The sequence below is a fragment of the Bos indicus genome, chromosome 1 (genome assembly GCF_029378745.1).
Source record: "Bos indicus isolate NIAB-ARS_2022 breed Sahiwal x Tharparkar chromosome 1, NIAB-ARS_B.indTharparkar_mat_pri_1.0, whole genome shotgun sequence".
NCBI lineage: Eukaryota > Metazoa > Chordata > Mammalia > Artiodactyla > Bovidae > Bos > Bos indicus.
Window position 1 is genome coordinate 135,776,444 of NC_091760.1, and position 19,864 is coordinate 135,796,307.

A 19,864-nucleotide genomic window follows, 5' to 3' on the forward strand; every position below is an offset into this window, starting at 1 on the left:
CCTCAGAAGATTATTTTGAATACCTTGCTGGTTGCAAATCATTTTGAAATTAAATTTTCCTTAAATCAACTTTATTGAGGTATAGTTTACATATTATAGGGCTTCCTTGGTGGCTCAGATGGTAAAGAATCTGCCTGCAATGCAAGGGACCTGGGTTTGATCCCTGGATTGAGAAGATCCCCTGGAGAAGGGAATGGCAACCCACTCCAGTATTACTGCCTAGAGGATTCCATAGACAGAGGAACCCAGTGGGCTACAATCCATGAGGTCACAAAGAATCACACACGACTGAGTGACTAACACTTCATTTCACTTTACATAATAAAGTGCACAGATTTTAAATGATTGATGAGTTCCTTTAGACTGATTAAAAGCAATGCTGAAGGGGAATTTTATAATGATTGAGGACAGACCGTTGGAACAAACCTGCAGCTTCCCAAATGGCTCCTCTGATGGACATATATTCTGGAAGAGAGTTCATCAGTTAGACTATTTAAAGACCTATTCATTCACTTGACAATGAATGAGCCCCAATTAAGGACTAGGCATTGTTCCAGACAAGAAGACATGGCATCTTAAAAAGCACACATCATTTTTCCTCTGTGAATTCTTCTGGATTTTGGTGGGGTGATGACCATAAGTGATAAATGTGTGATGTAATTTTAGGAAGCAATTCCGTTCACTTCAGTTGCTCAGACGTATCTGACACTTTGCGACCTCATGGACTGCAGCACACCAGGCTTACCTGTCCATCGTCAACTCCCAGAGCTTGCTCAAACTCATGTCCATTGAGTCAGTGATGCCATCCAACCATTTCATCCTCTATTGTTCCCTTTTTCTCCTGCTTTCAATATTTTCCAGCATCAGGGTCTTTTCTAATGAGCCAGTTCTTCGCATCAGGTGGCCAGAAGTATTGGAACTTCAGCTTCAGCATCAGTCCTTCCAATGAACATCAGGGTTGATTTCCTTTAGGATTGACTGGTTTGATCTCCTTGCCATCCAAGGGACTCTCAAGAATCTTCTCCAACACCACAGTTCAAAAGCATCAATTCTTCAGCACTCAGCCTTCTTTATGGTCCAACTCTCACATTTATACATGACTACTGGAAAAACCATAGCTTTGACTAGACGGATTTTTGTTGGCAAAGTAATGTCTCTGCTTTTTAATATGCTTTCAAGGTTTATCATAGCTTTTCTTCCAAGGAGCAAGTGTCTTTCAATTTCATGGCTGCAGTCACCATCTGCAGTGATTTTGGAGCCCAAGAAAATAAAGCCTGTCACTGTTTCCATTGTTTCCCCATCTATTTGCCATGAAGTGATGGGGCCGGATGGCATGATCTTAGTTTTTGAATGTTGAGTTTTAAACCAGCTTTTTCACTCTCCTAGGAAGTAATAACGCTATAAAAAGGAAAAAAAAAGTGGACTGAGGAGACAGAAAATGCTGGTGGGCTATTTTAAAAAGATAATACAGCCATGTAATAGATATTTATTTTCTTTTCCTTTTGTGAAGAAATCTCAAGACCCAGATTCTACCATTAGCTACTTTTAAAAGGGATGTGGAATCCTTCCATAAACTATATTCTGCAGAATGCTAGAGTCTGTAGACATTTCATATATATACAGGGGGTCACATGGCTAAAGAAGCCATGGAGAAAGTTGGGTAAAACAAAGCTAAAAGCAAGTCTTTACTGAAGGTTTTCTTAGAGACTTTAATATTCTGATACGAACTGTAAATATCCACAAGGAAGGATGGTAGCATGCAAAATTTTCCAAACTTTTTTGTCCTGGGAATCCTTTCAACTTGGGGCATCTCAAACAAGTGGTGACCTGCCTAACACATTGTGGGAAACTCTGTCCTAGAGTTTTCATGCCACAGGAGATGGGAAAGCAACAGAGAGGTTCAATTATTTGGGCAGGAGGAGTGAGAGGTGGAAGCCTGGGCTTATTAGCTATCTCTCCAGAATGTGGAGCACACGCTGTGGGTCAAGCAGGTCTCTAGGGCTTTAAACACAGACCCTTTTATGCAAACCTCCCAAGACAGCAGGAACAGGTATTGTCAAAGCTCCTGTTTGCCAGTGGGAAAACTGCTGTCAGAGGGTCAAATACATAGTCAGAGGTCACACCATTCATTACAGAGTCAGGATGTGAGCTTCAGCTTGTTTGAGTCCCAAACCCCAACTATCAAATCCCACGACACCATGTTGTCTAAATGGTAGTGGAGGATGGGTTGCAACCCCTTGAGCAAAGCTTTCCTTCTCCCACCAGTCCGTCTCCTTATGCTCATAAGCCCCATAGTCTCACAAGGGATGGATTTCTATCTGCCCTGTATGGTGTCAAGTGTTTGCTGCTCCATATTACACTGGCCATGGAGCTGCTACTGCTGCTGCTAAGTTGCTTCAGTTGTGTCCGACTCTGTGCGGCCTCATAGATGGCAGCCCACCAGGCTCCTCCATCCCTGGGATTCTCCAACCAAGAACACTGGAGTGGGTTGCCATTTCCTTCTCCAATGCAGGAAAGTGAAAAGTGAAAGTGAAGTCGCTCAGTCATGTCCGACTCTTCGAGACCCCATGGACTGCAGCCTACCAGGCTCCTCTGTCCATGGGATTTTCCAGGCAAGAGTACTGGAGTGGGGTGCCATTGCCTTCTCCAGGCCATGGAGCAGGCACTTGATAACTTCCAGTAGCCTCAGTTCTGTCCATGTAAGCTCAGTAGTGAAACCAGATGGCTGTGACCTTGAGCAGCTCTGGACAGAAATCTACTGGAATCTTCTCTCCACTTCTATCTCTTTACCCGCATCTTCTCCCCACCTTTCCTTCCCCTGAAGCCACAGATCTCATTCCTCTTCATCTGCTGAGTCCACTGGAACCTGGGGTCTCAGATACACACCAGCACTTCCACTGGGGCGCCTGTAAGGGACCCCAACCCGACAGGGCTGCAGTGAGTGAAAGCTGGCAGTGCAGTAGGCTCTGCTGGGGTGTGAAGTGAGAAAGGCGCCCTCTAGCTCTAGGTGGAGTCTTCCACGTCGTGTCTGAAGGGATTTTTGTATTTACTGGAAAAAGCAAAGACGTATCTTTCAGGAAAAGATCTGAGACAGATTTTTTTCCCCACCATCCTCACCTTTCTCTCCTCAGACTGCTAGGGAACCAAGTAGAGATTGTGTGTGCTTCATCCCTCAGTCAGGTCCGACTCTGCAACCCCATGGTCTGTAGCCCACCAGGCTCCTCTGTCCATGGGGGTTCGCCAGGCAAGAATACTGGAGTGGATTTCCATGCCCTCTTCCAGGGGACCTTCCTAACCCAGGAACTGAACCCAGTTCTTCCGCATTGCAGGCAGATTCTTTACTGTCTGAGCCACCAATCAGCTGCTCGAGTAGAGATCAATCAGTCCTGTTAATTCATTACTGATTTGCTTAGAGGGAGACTGGTGTTTTTGAACTTTATCTGCAGTAACTTGGGTGTTCCAAACTTGAACTCCTGTCCTCTCTCTCCATCTGCACTTCCTCCTGGGCCCCCGTCTCACGCACAGCCTTGACCCCTTCCTGGCCCTCAGGCTGGAAACTCTGCCCCTTTTCTTCCACCTCAAATCAAGAACAAGAGCCTTGTCAATTTAACCTCTGCAGGAGCCTCTAAGCTGCCACTCCCTGCCTCCCCACTGCCCTGGACATTGGCCCAGCCCTCAGTGTCTCTCCCAGGCTGCTCTGACAGCCCTCAGCCCTCTTCTGGATGCCACCCTGAATGCCAGTCACATGCCAAGTCATCCGGAAGCCTCTGCGCAGAAGTCAGCATCAGGTGCCAGGACTTTCGGAAGCTACTTTGAACTGGACACATAGCTGAGCCCTGTGCTGGGCAAGGGAAGCATTGAAGGGTTATCCAGACAGAGATGGGAAAGATGATTTTGTAAAGACTGAGCAGAGATGCAGACAGTGCGTGTGTGCTGTGGGGTAGTGTGTGACCTTGATGAAGTTTGAAGGACAAGAGGTTCTAGCTCTAGTGTACATAACAAAGCAGCCCTAAACTTAGTGCTTAAAACAAAGGCAACATTTAGTTTTCTCATGGATCTGCCCTCTGTGGAAGGCTTGGTGGGCATAGCTCACCTGTCATTGAAGGCTGGAATCCTAAGCTGGCTACAGGCTGAAACTTTAACTGGATTTATAGGCTGGAACATCACCATGTGGATTCCCCCATGAGTAGGGAAGAGGGGCTTCCTTATAGTGTGATGTCTGGAGTCTAAGTTTCCATGAAAGAGCTGGGGGATTCACTATTAACTTTCAAGACTTAGCCACAGAGGTCACAGAGCCTCACTTCTGCTTCCTTCTCTTTTTCAGAAGCAAATAGGTCAGATTGACCCATATTGAAAGGAAGAGAATGCAGATGCCACTTCTTGATGGATGAATGTGATTGTCACATTGTAAGGGGTGTATGTGGGACAGGAGACATTGGTGTAGCCATCTTTGTAAAACATGATCCACCCAGCAGACTAGGGAAAAGAGGCAGTCAGAGTCCAGGACCCGTAGCATCATGGATGACTCTCCAAAGGGCATTGGTTTTCATCTTGTGAAAAGTGGGGAGCCAGTGAGAGGTATTAATCTGGGTGTAACTGGCTCACATTGCTGTTTGATAAAGCTCTTCCTGGAGTGATGAGATGGAAGACTGGAAGGCGGCAGACAGGAGATCTGTGATAGGCTGTTGAAGGAATCTGGCGGAGATAAGAGAGGGAGGGCCTGAAGCCAGACATAATCTGGAGGTGAGGGCAGGTCAAATGCAAGAGGCGCCAGATGAAATCACAGTGGCACCAAATGTCAGAGGTGAGGACCGTGCATCCAGGAGGATTTCCGGTTTCTGGCTTAGGGCACTGAGCAAACATGATGGGCAGTGAAGGAAAAACTGGAGAGGTTTCTGGGGGGAGGACATTGGACCCTATTTAGGAAGTGATTAGTCTGGGGGAGGGGTTTGAGAATGTCCATATGGACACGTCCAGCACAACGTGTGATGCCCTTGAGTGTAAAAACCCTGGGGGACATTCTGGAGCATAGTCTGAGATGTGGGCACCACAAAGGGGGTTTCCAGTGCACATGCACAGAAAGGGCACTGTCCAGGGACGGTGACTACAGACAATTTGAGTGGGGCAGGTTGGGGGGCGTTAACCTTCAGGGGGTAATCAGAAGAAGATAATCTGGTAAGGCATCCAAGACTAAATTGCCTGTATCCTGGACGTAGCAGGTGCTGCGGGCTTAGTGCCAGGCTCTCCAGGTGCCTGGCATGCCCGGTTCTGGGCCTGCCTCTCACACAACGGAGTAGCCATGGCAGGTTCCTGCCCTCGTGAGCCCTTGGTCTCCCCAGCTCTGAGGCGCTAGGATTTCCCGCCTCTCTCCCTCTCTGAACTTCTATTTCCCCATTCGTAAGAGAGACTGGATCATTTTCCAGAGTGCCTTTATCACAAAATGTGGAGAATTCCAGTACACGAAAAGAAGCAGAGCTGAGCCTCCCTGAGGAGGCAGGGGTGGTGAGTGGACAGGCTTCCTTCTGCCACCCATGAGGCAGATGGCTGTGACCTTGAGCAGCTCTGGACAGAAATCCACTGAAACCTTCTACTCACTTCAGTCTCTTTACCCGGCAGTCTCTTTACTTCTGCCCACCTTTCCTTCCCCTGAAGCCACAGATCTCATTCCTCGTCATCTGCTGAGTCCACTGGAACCTGGGGTCTCAGATACACACCAGCACTTCCACTGGGGCACCTGTAAGGGACCCCAACCCGACAGGGCTGCAGTGAGTGAAAGCTGGCAGTGCAGTAGGCTCTGCTGGGGTGTGAAGTGAGAAAGGTGCCCTCTAGCTCTAGGTGGAGTCTTCCACGTCGTGTCTGAAGGGATTTTTGTATTTACTGGAAAAAGCAAAGACGTATCTTTCAGGAAAAGATCTGAGACAGATTTTTTTCTCCACCATCCTCACCTTTCTCTCCTCAGACTGCTAGGGAACCAAGTAGAGATTGTGTGTGCTTCATCCCTCAGTCAGGTCCGACTCTGCAACCCCATGGACTGTAGCCCACTAGGCTCCTCTGTCCATGGGAGTTCTCTAGGCAAGAATACTGGAGTGGATTTCCATGCCCTCCTCCAGGGGATCTTCCCAACCCAGGGACTGAACCCAGTTCCTCATTGCAGGCAGATTCTTTACCAGCTGAGCCACCAGCACTGCTTCTGCCCTCTCTCCCTGGCTTCAGTGTCTCCTAGCTGATCCTGGCTTCTGACCTCTCAGCCCATCCTTCTTCCCTCTAACTTTGATTTGCATCACTGAGGGACAGTGTAAATTCCACGAGGCCCGCTGTTCTGGGGTGGAGGCCACAGCCTCCTCCTCCCGGGAGCCCAGGTGCAGTTAGATCTTCCCTTGACTTAGTGAAATTCAGGCCAACACAGGCAGCTTCTGAGATGGGTTGAAAAGACGGCAGACCAGGAGGGGAGTGGCAGTGCTTGGACAAGTGTCTGGTTTTGTGGTGTGTTGGCCACCTTGATTTGGATGTATGAGCAGGCAGCTTGGGCTGCACCCTGGGCTTCCAGAGGCTTTACATTGACAGGTTGGAGAGGAGACGTCAGTTCTGACCCCGAAGCCTAGAGTGGGGCCCCTGTGGATGGCTGGCTTGGCTTAACAAGGAAATAGAAATGAGGGTGGATCCCTGTTGCTTTCCTGAGATGCCAGCCCTTCCAGCGAGGGAAGAGCTTTGGCAGACTAGGAGACAGACTGGCACCCCACCCTTCCCTGAAGGACAAGTGCTGTCCTCAGAAGGGGCACCTCCAGGGGGTTTGGGGCTCCGAGCCTGCTCTCAGCCCAACAGCCAAGAACCCAGGAGCGCTGAGCGTGCAGCCAACTCCAGATGCCACGATCCCTCTCCACCCTTGCCACTGTGTATCTGCCCCGGTCAACCACGGAAAGCACATTTGCTTGTCACATTTACTCACACCCACAGGACCAGGCCTATGGGACAGGGTGGGATGCCTTTCCCAGGCCTTTATCTTCATCCAGAGGAGGAGCCAGCATCGGCACAAACACCTCGTATAAGAAGAGGTGGTAGCAAGCTGGGCTGGTGTGTTCACTGAATCGGCCTGGGTGAGAGCCCACCTGCAGCCTCACTGGGGTATGAGAAGGGAGTCTGGGGGGATGGGTGTCGATGGGGAAGGGGAATGGAGGCCCAGTCAAGAGGTGTGGAGCAATGTGACCCCCCTGCTTGTTTGTGACATGAATGGGCTGGGAGGGGGACCCTCAACCTTCATGGGACCCAGGAGGAAGGGCAGAGCTATCAGAGAAAAATCTGATCAGTCAGACCTTTAAGGATGCTTCTCCAACCCTGCGGTTTTCCTGCTGTGTGAAAAGAATGGCTGAAATGATGGGAATGACTGCCATGCCTTGACCAAGGTCAGAGATGAAACGGGTCTGAGGATGACAGCATTTCACTGGGACCACCTGATGGAGAACGTGTTCCCAACGAACAAGGGAGGGAATGGGTCAGGCTGCTGGGCCTCTGTGCCCCAGAGGGGAGAGCAGAAGTGGGCAGCAGGGCTCACTGTCCAGCGGCCTCACTGCCCAGTCTCCTCCCAGGTGTTCGTGCTGTGCCATGGCCTCCTGCAGCTCTGCCAGCTCCTGTATAGTGCCTACTTCAGGAGCAGCCTCACCACCATCGAGAAGCGGTTTGGCCTCTCCAGTTCTTCGTCAGGCTTCATCTCCAGCTTGAATGAGGTAAGCAGGATGCTCGAGTCCATCGGAACCTACCCAAGCATCACTGTGCTCACGGGACCCAGCAGGGGGCTCTGGAGGAGCAGGTCAGGGCAGGGGGCACACGGGGGATGGAGACAGCCAGATACACTTCCCCTGGCACCAAGCACTGAGCTGAGAGCCTCCAGAGTTACCTGACCTCCTCACCACTCCCCTGCGAGTGGGTGATCTGCACCTCCTCCAACAGGTGAGGGCACTGGGGTTCAACAAGGTCAGTGGCTTGCCCAAGGTGTGCAGGCCTGCTGCCTCCAAACTCCGTGCCTCTGGTTGAGTTCTGCGACCACCTACCAGTTTACATGGCCTCCGTCCATCCCCATCCAGGGGAAGATGAGCCGCAGGATGCAGGTGGGGAGCAGCTCTTGGAGGCCAACTCAATGGCCTTGACTCCCAGACGGGGTCACAGGTCTATGACTTCCTGTCTTTCCTTTCCATGAGGCCCACTGTTCTGGGGTGGAGGCCACAGCCTCCCCCTCCCAGGAGCCCAAATGCAGTTAGGTCTTCTGTTGACTTAGTGAAATTCAGGCCGACGCAGGGACTCTCATGGGCAGCTTCTGAAATGAGCTGAAAAGAAGGCGGGAGGTCTACCAGCAGCCCCTAACCACCACCTTCCGGCCAGCTCATCCCCCAGCCAGCTCCCTGCTGGAAATGCCCCTTTACCCTTCAGTCCTGTGCCCCCCCAGGCGCTCACAGCAGAGCCCCTCAGGAACCCTCCCCACCACCCCAGGGCAGATCCCCCTGCAGTCCTCACAGGAGGACTGCCTTCACAGAGGTCATGTCTTTTAGGCAGAAAGCCTACCCGATCCTGGTGGCCACACCAGATCAGAGCCCAGGTCTGTCTGACGGCCACCACCCCAGACCTCCCTCTGATCCCCAAAGCCCCTCTTCTACAACCCCCGCCCTGCCCTTTGTCCACCAGCCCTGCTCTGCTCAAAAGCTAGTCCCCAGACACACTGCTGGAATCTCTACTGCTGCCTCTCTTGACATGCGCGCTCTGCCTCCCTGGACTTCCTCCACTGTGATGGGCACACCCTTGCACACATGCAGCCCTGGGACCCATCAGTCATGCCTGCTGGCCTCATGGGCCTCAGATCCTCCTCTGAGCTCCCAGGCCCACGTGATATTTTCACTGTTTTCTGGATGTCTAATTTCTCTTTCCCAAACTCAGATGAGTTTTTCAACAATCAGGTTTTAGATATCCCTATGGGCATTGTTCGAAGCAAATATAAGAAAGTTAATTCCTTGAACCTAACAATCCTGTGTGTGTGCTTTGTATGAAAATGTGCATCTCTCTGTGTGTATATCTGTTTCTACATGTGTCTGAGTCTTTGTGTGTGTCTGTGTATGACTGTGTGTGTCTGTGATCTGTGAGTATATTTGTGTATCTGTCTGTGTGTACTTGTGTATCTGTGTGTGTCTGGATGTGTATCTGTGTGTGTTGAAGGCAAGTGAATGGGTGAATGTGTGGAGTAGGTAGGATAGGAACTCAGCCAAAGGGTCTTCAACAATCCCATTGATTCTTTTTTTTAAAATTTTTTGAAAAATTTATTATTTACTTATTTGGCTGCACCATATCTTAGTTGTGTCATGTGGACCCTTTGATCTTCATTGCAGCATGAGGGATCTTTATCTGTGGCATGTGGAGTCTAGTTCCCTGATCAGGGATCAAACCCAGGCCCCCTGCACTGGGAGTATATGGAGTCTTAGCCACTGGACCATCAGGGAAGTCCCAATCCTATTGATTCTGACCCCAGCATTTAAAAACAGACTAGGAAAGTAGGGGTCTTACTGGGAGAGCAGAGGGCAGCCAAATAAGACGGAGCTTCATGGTCAAGCTCGAGGCTCCCAGCTATTGGGATGGGCAGCAAGGAACTGGCCTGGCTTCTTGAACAGAGTCAGGGCTGGGTGTATAGTCAGTGAAGATGAACCCTCTGGAGAGGAGCCTGGGAGACACCTGAGGTAGAAGACGGTGCATCCTGAAGTCAGATGGCTAGGAGGCCTTCACTAAGCCTGGCTTGAGCAGCTAGGGGAGAAGAGGGCCCTGGTGATCCTGCAAAAGAAGAAAAGACAGGATTTGGTAGCTGCTTGCGCACATGATTGAAGGCTAAGTGAAGTGAAAGTTGCTTAGCTGTGTCTGACTCTTTGCAACATCATGGACTACACAGTCCATGGAATTCTCCAGGCCAGAATACTGGAGTGGGTAGCCTTTCCCTTCTCCAGGGGATCTTCCCAACCCAGGGATTGAACCCAGGTCTCCCATATTGCAGGCAGATTCTTTACCAGCTGAGCCACAGGGGGATTGGAGGCACCACAGACCAAAAGGCAGCTGCCTATCAGAAGCATGAGGGGTGTGAGAAAGAAAAGGCCTGGTGGAGGGGAAGGCAAACCCATCTGATCGCCTGGAGTGTGCAGCCAGCTTCCAGAGGTGGGAGCCTGCACGCTGCAGGCCAGTCTCCAAGCCAGTGAGGCCCAGCGGTGAGGGGAAGGGGAGACAGGGTTGGTTGGACCAGGCCGGCAGCAGGAGGGGCTTGGCTGGCAGGGAAGATGTGAGCATCTGCCAGTGAAGCATCAGCTTCACCTACAGTAGCCCTTAATGCCCGCTGTGGTTTGCCCTGGGTCCCTTTGTTCTGAGACATTAATGGGCAGGGATGTGTTACAAATGCTCTGACAGGAAGCCCACAGAGCTGTCTGGTGCCAGGTCAGGGCTGAGGGATGTGGCCTGGGCTGCAGAGCCCCTCCTCTCCTCAGCTAGAATTGCTGCTGCTGCTTCTTTTGTTTTTGTATTAAGGAAAGTAATTTTTTTCAAAGGAGCTCCACTGCTGAAGGGAAGATTGGGAACCAAGGGCTTAAGCCAGTCATAAGAGCCATAGAGGCCCAGGTCCCTCCAAGAAGCCAGCCAAGTCTGCTCTCAGTGCTTAGGGCTGGGCGCCCCCCAGTCCTTCCTGAGCCTCCCTTTGGGGCCCTCCACCATTCTTCTCCAAAACCTTGCAAGTCAGCCTCAGTTAGCTTAGCTGATATGGTCTGAAATTTACAATTACTTCCTGCAAAATGATAGGGAAACAAGAAGGGAATAAAATCTAAGAAGCATAACAAAGCTTTGTTTCCAGGTACTGGTTACAGAATGTCCTAGAACCACATCTGGCCGGGAACTGGCGCAACTTCTGAGTCAGGCTAGGCCTCCTCACCCACCTTCATATTCCCTTTCTCTGTGTGTCATAAACCATTCTTTTTCTTGGCCACACAGGAGGGGTCTCCTGGGTAATCCTTCCTCTTCTTGAAAAAGCCTACCATTTACTCCGTCATCCATTCATTTATTCAACAAACCTTTCATGAGCACCAAATGTGTGTCAAACACCATTCTAGGTGCTGGGGAGACAGGAATGAACAGACAGAAAAAAAAATCTCTGCTCAAATATCATTCTAATGATAAGTGTGACATTTACTTGTAGAAATGTGCTTCTAATCTCCTTATGGGGGTTAGAAGCATATACAGAACAAGGAAAGCTGTGGGCTGGCTGAGCTCCCAAGACAAGAGCTGAGGTGCGGAGACTGAGCTCAGAGAGTTGAGACATCAGAGAGGCAAGAAGGAACCAGCCAAGGAGACTGAGAAGGAGCAGCCAGGGGCAGCAACTAGGAGATGGTGGTGTCAGGGAAACTCAGTGAAAGGAGGGTTTTAGGAAGAGAGCAGTGGTTAACTGAATCAAAAGGTGCTGAGAGATCAAGTGAGAAGAGGATTAGCCAGTGGGCTTGGCAATGAGGAGGTCACTGATGATCATGGGAAGAGCCACATACCAAGCCTCTGGTCCCTATTTCCTGAGACAGGGGCACCTGCTTTAATAGCCAGAAGGAGACTGTGGCATGGACAGGGCGGGTGCTACGCGTGCTGACATCCAGGGCTCCTCTGGCTCAGGCGAACTTACTTTCTGGGGTAGATGACCATCTTGGAGTCAAGGTCAGATCTGCCAGCCCCTCTTTTACCATTGAGGAGCCTGCTCCCCAGGCTGGGGCCTTTGATTCCCCTCTTTGGTGGGGCTCAGAGAGCACGCCTTCCAGGGAGCACCAGCTTGAGTTACTGGTGTTTCCAGTTGGGAAGGGACTTGGGGCACTTTAATCCTCATCCCTTATTCACAAAAGTGGAAACCAACCCAGGGAGAGCCAGGGCTGATTAGAAGCAGAGCTTCTGGGGCAGAAACCCACTTCTGCAAGGGGCAATAAACCAGCGCAGTTAAGACAGGGCACTTTAAACTCAGGTCATCCTGGTTTGAGCCACCTCTTGACCTCATGGACACAGCAAGTTACTTAATATACTGAGTCCCAATTGTGCCATCTGCAAAATGTCTTGCTGCATGCTGAAATGAGATAGTACATGTTGCTTGGTGGTTATTCTGACTATGAAATCAGAGTCCTTAGGGACTTTAGTTAGAGAACATGCACTGTTTCTAGGAGCCAGCCAGAATAGGAGGCTTTCTTGAATTTGGCCCCAAAAGGTTTGGCCCTAAGATGGTTGAACTTCCCGTGGTCTCTAGATACTTCCTTTGGTCTGGCCTAGAAGGCTAAGGCTGGGAAGGGTTTCTGACAACAGGGAGAAGGAGCTCTGCTTGAGCCCTTAGGTCACACCAGGCAGCTTCTTGCCTCTCTTTTTTGCTGGTCAGGTCCACTATGGGTGGGTGAGGACATAGCCTGTGTCTCACTCGGCTCCTCTGCTCTCTCTGCAGATCAGCAACGCCGTCCTCATCATCTTCGTCAGCTACTTTGGCAGCCGGGTGCACCGTCCAAGGCTGATTGGCATTGGGGGTCTTCTGCTAGCTTTGGGGGCCTTTATCCTCACCCTCCCACACTTCCTCTCAGAGCCTTACCAATACACCAAGACCATCATGGGTAAGTGGCCTCCCATTACTGCTTCAAGGGAATGAGGGTACATAGTTCTGTGTGTTCTGACTGTCAGATACAGTCTGGGGAGGAAAGCCAAGGAAACTTTCTGGTGGGATAGGACAGCAGAGCTCAGAGTGGTATCCATTGCCCAGAAGCCCCCCTGCCAACTTAGTGAGACACCCCCTCAATCCTCCTGTGCTTTTGGTGCACATTTAAGAATGTTTTGCTACATTCCAGTCAGGAAAGACTTCTACCCTGTGTTTTTATAAGTTTCATAGTTTCACATTTACGTTTTGAGTTAGTTTTTTATAAGGTTGTTTTTCTTCTTTTTGCATATGGATGTTAAATCCTTTAAGCATCGTTTGTCAAAAAGACTCTCTTTTCTCCATTAAATATTTTTTGCATCGTTATAAAAAATCAGTTGGACATTTTTTAAAAATAAAATAAGAGACACATTTTTAATTTATTTTTCACTGTGCTGGGTCTTCCTTGTTGCATGGGCTTTCTCTAGTTGCAGTCAGCAGCGGGGGCTCCTCTTTAGTTGTGGTGTGCAGGCTTCTCATTGCGGTAGCTTTTCTTGTTGCAGAGCATAGGCTCTAGGGTGTGCAGGCTTCAGTAGCTGTGGCCCGGAGGCTCAGCAGTTGCGGCTTCCAAGCTCTAGAGCGCAGGCTTAATAGTTGTGGTGCATGGGCTTAGTTGTTCCATGGCAAGCGGGATCTTCCCGGACGAGGGTTCAGACTCTTGTCTCCGGTACTGGCAGGCAGATTCTTTACCACTGAGCCACCAGGGAAGCCCTCAGTTGGACATATGTGTAAGGGTCCATTTCTAGACTTTGTCTTCTGTTCCATCAGTCTGTGTGTCTATTCCTTTGTCACTGCCACACTCTTGATTACTGTAGCTTTACAAAGAAGTCTGAAAGCTGGGTAGTGTGATTCCTCCAACACTATTCTTTTTCAGAATTGCTTCATCTATTCTTATTCATTTGTCATTCCATGTAAATTTTATAATCGGCTTGTCTATATGTTAAAAAAAAAACCTTCTGGAAGTTTGATTAGACTTGTATTAAATTCGTAGGTCACTTTGGGGATAGTTGACACTGCGTCTGCCAGTCTGTGAATGCAGTATGCATCACTGTTCAGTTCAGTTCAGTTCAGTTGCTCAGTCATGTCTGATTCTTTGCGACCCCACGAATTGCAGCACGCCAGGCCTCCCTGTCCATCACCAACTCCTGGAGTTCACTCAGACTCACGTCCATTGAGTCAGTGATGCCATCCAGCCATCTCATCCTCTGTCGTCCCCTTCTCCTCCTGCCCCCAATCCCTCCCAGCATCAGAGTCTTTTCCAATGAGTCAACTCTTCTCATGAGGTGGCCAAAGTACTGGAGTTTCAGCTTCAGCATCATTCCTTTCAAAGAACACCCAGGACTGATCTCCTTTAGAATGGACTGGTTGGATCTCCTTGCAGTCCAAGGGACTCTCAAGAGTCTTCTCCAACACCACAGTTCAAAAGCATTAATTCTTCGGTGCTCAGCTTTCTTCACAGTCCAACTCTCACATCCATACATGACCACTGGGAAAACCCTAGCCTTGACTAGACAGACCTTTGTTGGCAAAGCAATGTCTCTGCTTTTGAATATGCTATCTAGGTTGGTCATAACTTTCCTTCCAAGGAGTAAACGTCTTTTAATTTCATGGCTGCAATCACCATCTGCAGTGATTTTGGAGCCCCCAAAAATAAAGTCTGACACTGTTTCCACTGTTTCCCCATCTATTTCCCATGAAGTGATGGGACCAGATGCCATGATCTACGTTCTGAATGTTGAGCTTTAAGCCAACTTTTTCACTCTCCTGTTTCACTTTCATCAAGAGGCTTTTGAGTTCCTCTTCACTTTCTGCCATGAGGGTGCTGTCATTTGCATATCTGAGGTTATTGATATTTCTCCCGGCAATCTTGATTCCAGCTTGTGCTTTTTCTAGCCCAGTGTTTCTCATGATGTACTCTGCATATAAGTTAAATAAGCAGGGTGACAATATACAGCCTTGACGTACTCCTTTTCCTATTTGGAACCAGTCTGTTGTTCCATGTCCAGTTCTAACTGTTGCTTCCTGACCTGCATATAGGTTTCTCAAGAGGCAGGTCAAGTGGTCTGGTATGCCCATCTCTTTGAGTATTTTCCACAGTTTATTGTGATCCACACAGTCAAAGGCTTTGGCATAGTCAATAAAGCAGAAAGAGATGTTTTTCTGGAACTCTCTTGCTTTTTCAATGATCTAGCAGATGTTGACAGTTTGATCTCTGGTTCCTCTGCCTTTTCTAAAACCAGCTTGAACATCTGGAAGTTCAGTCTTCACGTATTGCGAAAGCCTGGCTTGGAGAATTTTGAGCATTACTTTACTAGCGTGTGAGATGAGTGCAATTGTGCGGTAGTTTGAGCATTCTTTGGCATTGCCTTTCTTTGGGATTGGAATGAAAACTGACCTTTTCCAGTCCTGTGGCCACTGCTGAGTTTTCCCAATTTTCTGGCATATTGAGTGCAGCACTGTTACCCTTACATTTTAACAACGAACCATGATTTAGCAAACTCTACAGCTGATGAGTGAGCTTTCCAGGTTGGTCAGTGGTAAAGAATCTGCCTTCCAAGGCAGGAGACATGAGTCTTAAAGGCTTATGGCTTAAAGCTCATAAGCCTGAGTCTTGCTTCAAGTAGGCGCAAGAGGAAGACAGACCCAAGCCTAGGGGTCTAAGCTCTTTCCCTCTCCTTGATCTAGACAAAAGATCTGAGGCCAGCTCAGAAGGAGAGTCAGGATTTGCTGGCCACATCGGAAAGCCTTGTGCCATGCCCGCTCCAATGCAAGATCCCAGTCCTTCCCCATCGGCAAGAAGAATGGGGTAACGAAATCAGCAGGGGAGCCCCAGACGCTGGGGCCAGGCTGCAGGGAGGGCATCCTGCCAGGCGCCACACGGTGGCCTGCCTAGCCTAGGGCGGGCTCCCCCAGCCTCCCCTAGCCTGGGCCATATACCAAGGGCAATGGCTCCGCACAGAGCAGCCACCAAAGAGGGTGGGTGGAGATGGGCGGGGCTCTGAAAGCAACCCCTCTGCCCCTTGTTAGGGATGGTCAGGTGGCTTGGGTCCTTTCCACCACCATCCTCCCTGCTCCTAGGCAAACACTCCAGCTTTTAGCCCACCTCTAGGGAGAGAGGAAAGAACAAGACTTGCCTCTCAACCTGCAGGAAGGAAAAGCTGGCCAAGAGAGTGAGGTCCTTGTGTTTTTGTTTGTGTCGATTCTATTTGCAACAATAGGACACAGTCCCTCTCATGCTGGCTGGGATCAGAGCAGCAGCTGGAAGTGCTCAGGGCTGGGCTACCTTCAGGGCATCTTCATGTTGCCAGGGGCTCGGGCTAAGGAGGACTTTGGCCCAGGAGCCACACTGTGGGACCTAGCTGAGGCTGTGGGTGCCAGTGCAGCGAGGGCATGTACTATGCTAATATGTGCAAAAATATTTATAAAGTTTCACTTCATGGGAAAATTTTGAAGTATGATTCTTCAAATGTATTCCTATGGGAACTTCAGTTTTGAACTATGCAAGACATCAACAACAAATGAATTTCATTAAATGCACCACCCTGAAGGGTGACATGCGTCTGGACAGTCCTATATCCGAAGCTGGGCTTTGAGACCCCTTAACAGCATGGCCTTGGGCCACTTCCTTCGCAGCTAAGTCTCAGTACCTCCCTGTATAAAATGGAGTCTCCCTCGCCCGGCTGCAAGGACTGAAGGATGTGTGCTCTAAGTTTAGCCCAGTGGCTGGCACATGCAGCAACTATTCAGTGGTGGCCTTTATAACCAGCGGTGGTGGGGACAATACATGTATTATGCTGGGTAAACAAGGGTTCCAAATGAGGAAGCGCCTGCTTCCTATGGAGTGTCTGACAGCTCCCGGCCAACAGGCTGGGCATCCTTAGGGTATCTGACTGCAGCTTCTCCCTGGTCCTCACCGTCCATCCGTCCTCTGCTCTAGCTGGAGCACGGCCCCTCCTGGGCATATCCTTGCCACACCTTCACATGTGAGGCCATAGGATTTCTCTTTCCTGAAGCTTAGGCTGCTGTTCTGATCCGTTCCTAGACCCTTAAGTTGGAGGTACCTGGTAATGGGGAGAGAGAACAGAGAATTTCAAATCCCAGCTAAGCCATGTAGGTGCTAAGTCTCCTCAAGCAAGCTGCTGTTCACCTTTCTGAGCCTCAGTTTCTTAATCTGTAAAGTGGGAACAATAAATTTCTCCACTTTTCAGCATGTTCTAAGGGCAAAAGTAAAATTAAATTGTGTAGATAAAGTGCTTGGCCCACAGTAGCTGTTCAGCACACTTCTCTTTGCCTGCCCTTGATGTGGTATGTGAAATCTCTTACTCATCAGCAGTGACCCCTGGACCTGGTATCATGTGTTGCCTGCTGATTCTTTCCCTTTGGAGCAGAGCTGCTCCAGAAATGGACATGGGAAATGAAAAGTGTTTTAGGAAAAACAAATTAGAGATGGAGCCATTGTGGGAATCGCAGAGACCTTTAACAACTAATTGCTAATTCTAAAAAGGCCATGCAGACGTTTTTGAGTGTTTAGATTTTCTAAATGTCAGTGGGGTCCGGAAATATGCCTGGCGCCTTTAGAGAAAAGACTAGCCACCGAGCCAAAGCCTCTAAGACCACTTCTGGAATGCGTGGAGAAGTTGGGATAGGTGGGAGACAGGCCAACAGGAGACCATTTCCCCCGGGAGACAGAAGTGTCTTCGGAAACCAGTGTCTGGGAGGAGTAGGTGTAACCTGGGAGAGGTCCTGAGCCAAGGCCAGAGGGAAGTCAGCTCCTCGCAGACAATGGATGCACACGGGAGGGGGTTTCCTGTGGGAACTGTGGGGTCGGGGGAGTCGATGGTATTTTTGGAGCGGTCAAGAAAAGAAAGGGAAGAGTTGCTTTCTAGTCCCCTATTTGTGAAGTTGCCAGCTCCTCACCCATGCTTGTTCATCAAAAGTGGCAGGAGGGTGGTGGGAAGGCCTGGGGACAGGAGCCTCAGGCCCCTGAGTGACTGAGCCCCTTCACTGGAGGATGCTCAGCCCCGGAGCAGAACCCATGGCACTGAACCCCAGAGCCACGCAGGGTCCTGGCACTGAGGGAACTGCTCAGGGATGCTGAGCTCAGGGCTGTTCAAGGGGCAGCATCTGGCCATGGGGTGAGAGGGACGTGGTGGGGAAGGAGTGTGTTTTGGGGGTGTATGGGAGTGTGTGTAAGAGAGGCTGTTCTCTGTGGTGGTAGGTGGCTGTACGTGGAAGAGGTGGGTGTGTAAGGGAAGAAGTGCATGTGTGTGTGTGTGTGGGGGTGTGGGTGTGTACCAGAGGTGTGGAGAGGGTGGGGGTCTTGTGGGTGTGGAGGTGCAGACAGGGATGGACGTGGGGGAGCAGCCTGGCAGGGGTTGGGGTCCTATACTTACATAAATGTCAGCATGTGTGTTGCGGGGTGTAAGTGGGTGTATGGTCGCACAGGCTGGCCAGTTGGAGCTATTTAACCTGAAAAGGAAGAGAAAACAACGAGGGGAAAGTCACAAAACACATGAGTGTTATTAAGTCAACTGAGAGGAAAATATTCCCGAACTGATGAGCACAACGAAGCTAATGAGACTTGATGTGGAACACATTTTCAATACACAGTATAGGAAGGACAAGAAATGAGTGTGGAGACACGACAGAAAACACCAGGCTGCTGTGTTGCCTGTCAGGGGATGGCCGGGAAAAGAGCTGGGGCCACAGAGAACGGGCCTCTCTGAGAGATAGCCCCAGCAGCTGACCGGAGAGTGCTTGCCTCTGTTGTGTGGCAGAGTCACAACCCTTGTTCTTCTGGGTCTCCAGTACAGGCCCCAGTAGAGACCTGAGCGTCACTCTGCCTCCCCTGGAGGCTTGTTCATCACTTCACTTGCTCAGGAATGAGGCTGGGGGTATAGGCCTGCTTGGGTCTGGAGGGGAGGGGAGGGACGCCTGTGAGCCAGGCTGCACCCTGCGTCCTGGCTCCTCTGGGAAGAGGGCCTCTCAGGGACCCGTTGTGGACTGTCTGTCTTGGGCCCACCCAAGGCAGGGAGGTGGTTTCCTGAGGAGAGTCCACACTCAGACTGGAAAGGAAGACTGGTTACTATTCCAGAGGCTGTGATCACCCCAGGAAAACTGTCAGGGGGATGGCCCCACAGAAGTAGGGTGCCAGCCCCTGTCCTGCAAAGCACTATGGTTTGAAGAAACCATCGAGGCCGCCTCTGAGGACCCCCCAGGGGACACAGGGAGGAGCTCCTGCTCTTTCTCTAAGGGAACAAAAGGACTGCAGGACCCAGAGCTTGGATTGGCCTCCGTCAGGGAATGTAAGTAAGGCTCAGAGATCTAAAGGGGGAAGCAGCCAAGAACAGTCAGGTTTTTGGAGGCAGGGAGCTCATGGAGGTGGAGCCCCCTGGTGGGGTCCATGCCTCTGTGGAAGAGGCTAGAGAGCTGGCTGGCTCTTTCAGCCCCGTGAGATTGCAAGAGAAAGTCAGCAGTCCAGCTCCCACCGGAACCCCAGCATGCCGGCACCCTGATTTTGGGCTTCCTGTGTCCAGAACTGTGAGAAACCATTCTGCTGTTTGTAAGCTGCCCAGGCTGTGACCCTTTGGTATAGCAGCCCCCATGGACTCCCTTAGATTCAGTCCCTTTGTTTGGAGCCCCTCCTCATAACCTTGGGTCTTAATTTTGAATTTTCAACCTTTGGACTGTCTTATTAACCACTGATACCAGCCTCAGGCCATTCATGTCATTCACAAATATGTCAGCTGTTCTCAGCCGTGCCCAGGGCTGAGTTGCACGATGGACCCGAGAGCCACTGTCTTCCAGGTCACCCTGGCCCGTCCGTGCCTGCACCGGGCACGCTTTGAGACGTTCTCCCCAGAGGACGCTCAGCCACGCGTCTGCATCTAGTCTGTATATCAGTCAGGATATCATGACTGGCTTTGTTAAAAGGCTTCCTCCAGTCAAGTAACACCGTGTTACGGCTTCCTGCCGGTCTCGGAGCCCCATTAACAAAGGAAATGAGGTTGGTTTGGCATGACTGGCTCTTGATGAACTCATGTTGGCTCAGCTCATCCCATTTTTTCCCCTTCAAATTGCTCCTCATCAGCCTGTTAATAAATCTGTGAACAATAAATTCTGCTTCACTCCCAATTGGGAGTGTGCAAATTAAGC

At 50.2% G+C, this 19,864-nt stretch overlaps 1 protein-coding gene across 1 annotated transcript in view; it reads left to right on the plus strand.

Annotated features, from left to right (window-relative positions):
• Positions 1 to 19,864, plus strand: part of SLCO2A1 (solute carrier organic anion transporter family member 2A1) — an 89,347-nt gene that overhangs the window by 37,911 nt on the left and 31,572 nt on the right. Inside the window, exons 2-3 of the mRNA XM_070794633.1 lie at positions 7,584 to 7,721; positions 12,470 to 12,632. Coding sequence (XP_070650734.1) covers positions 7,584 to 7,721; positions 12,470 to 12,632 — 301 coding nt within the window. The remainder of the gene's footprint in view (positions 1 to 7,583; positions 7,722 to 12,469; positions 12,633 to 19,864) is intronic.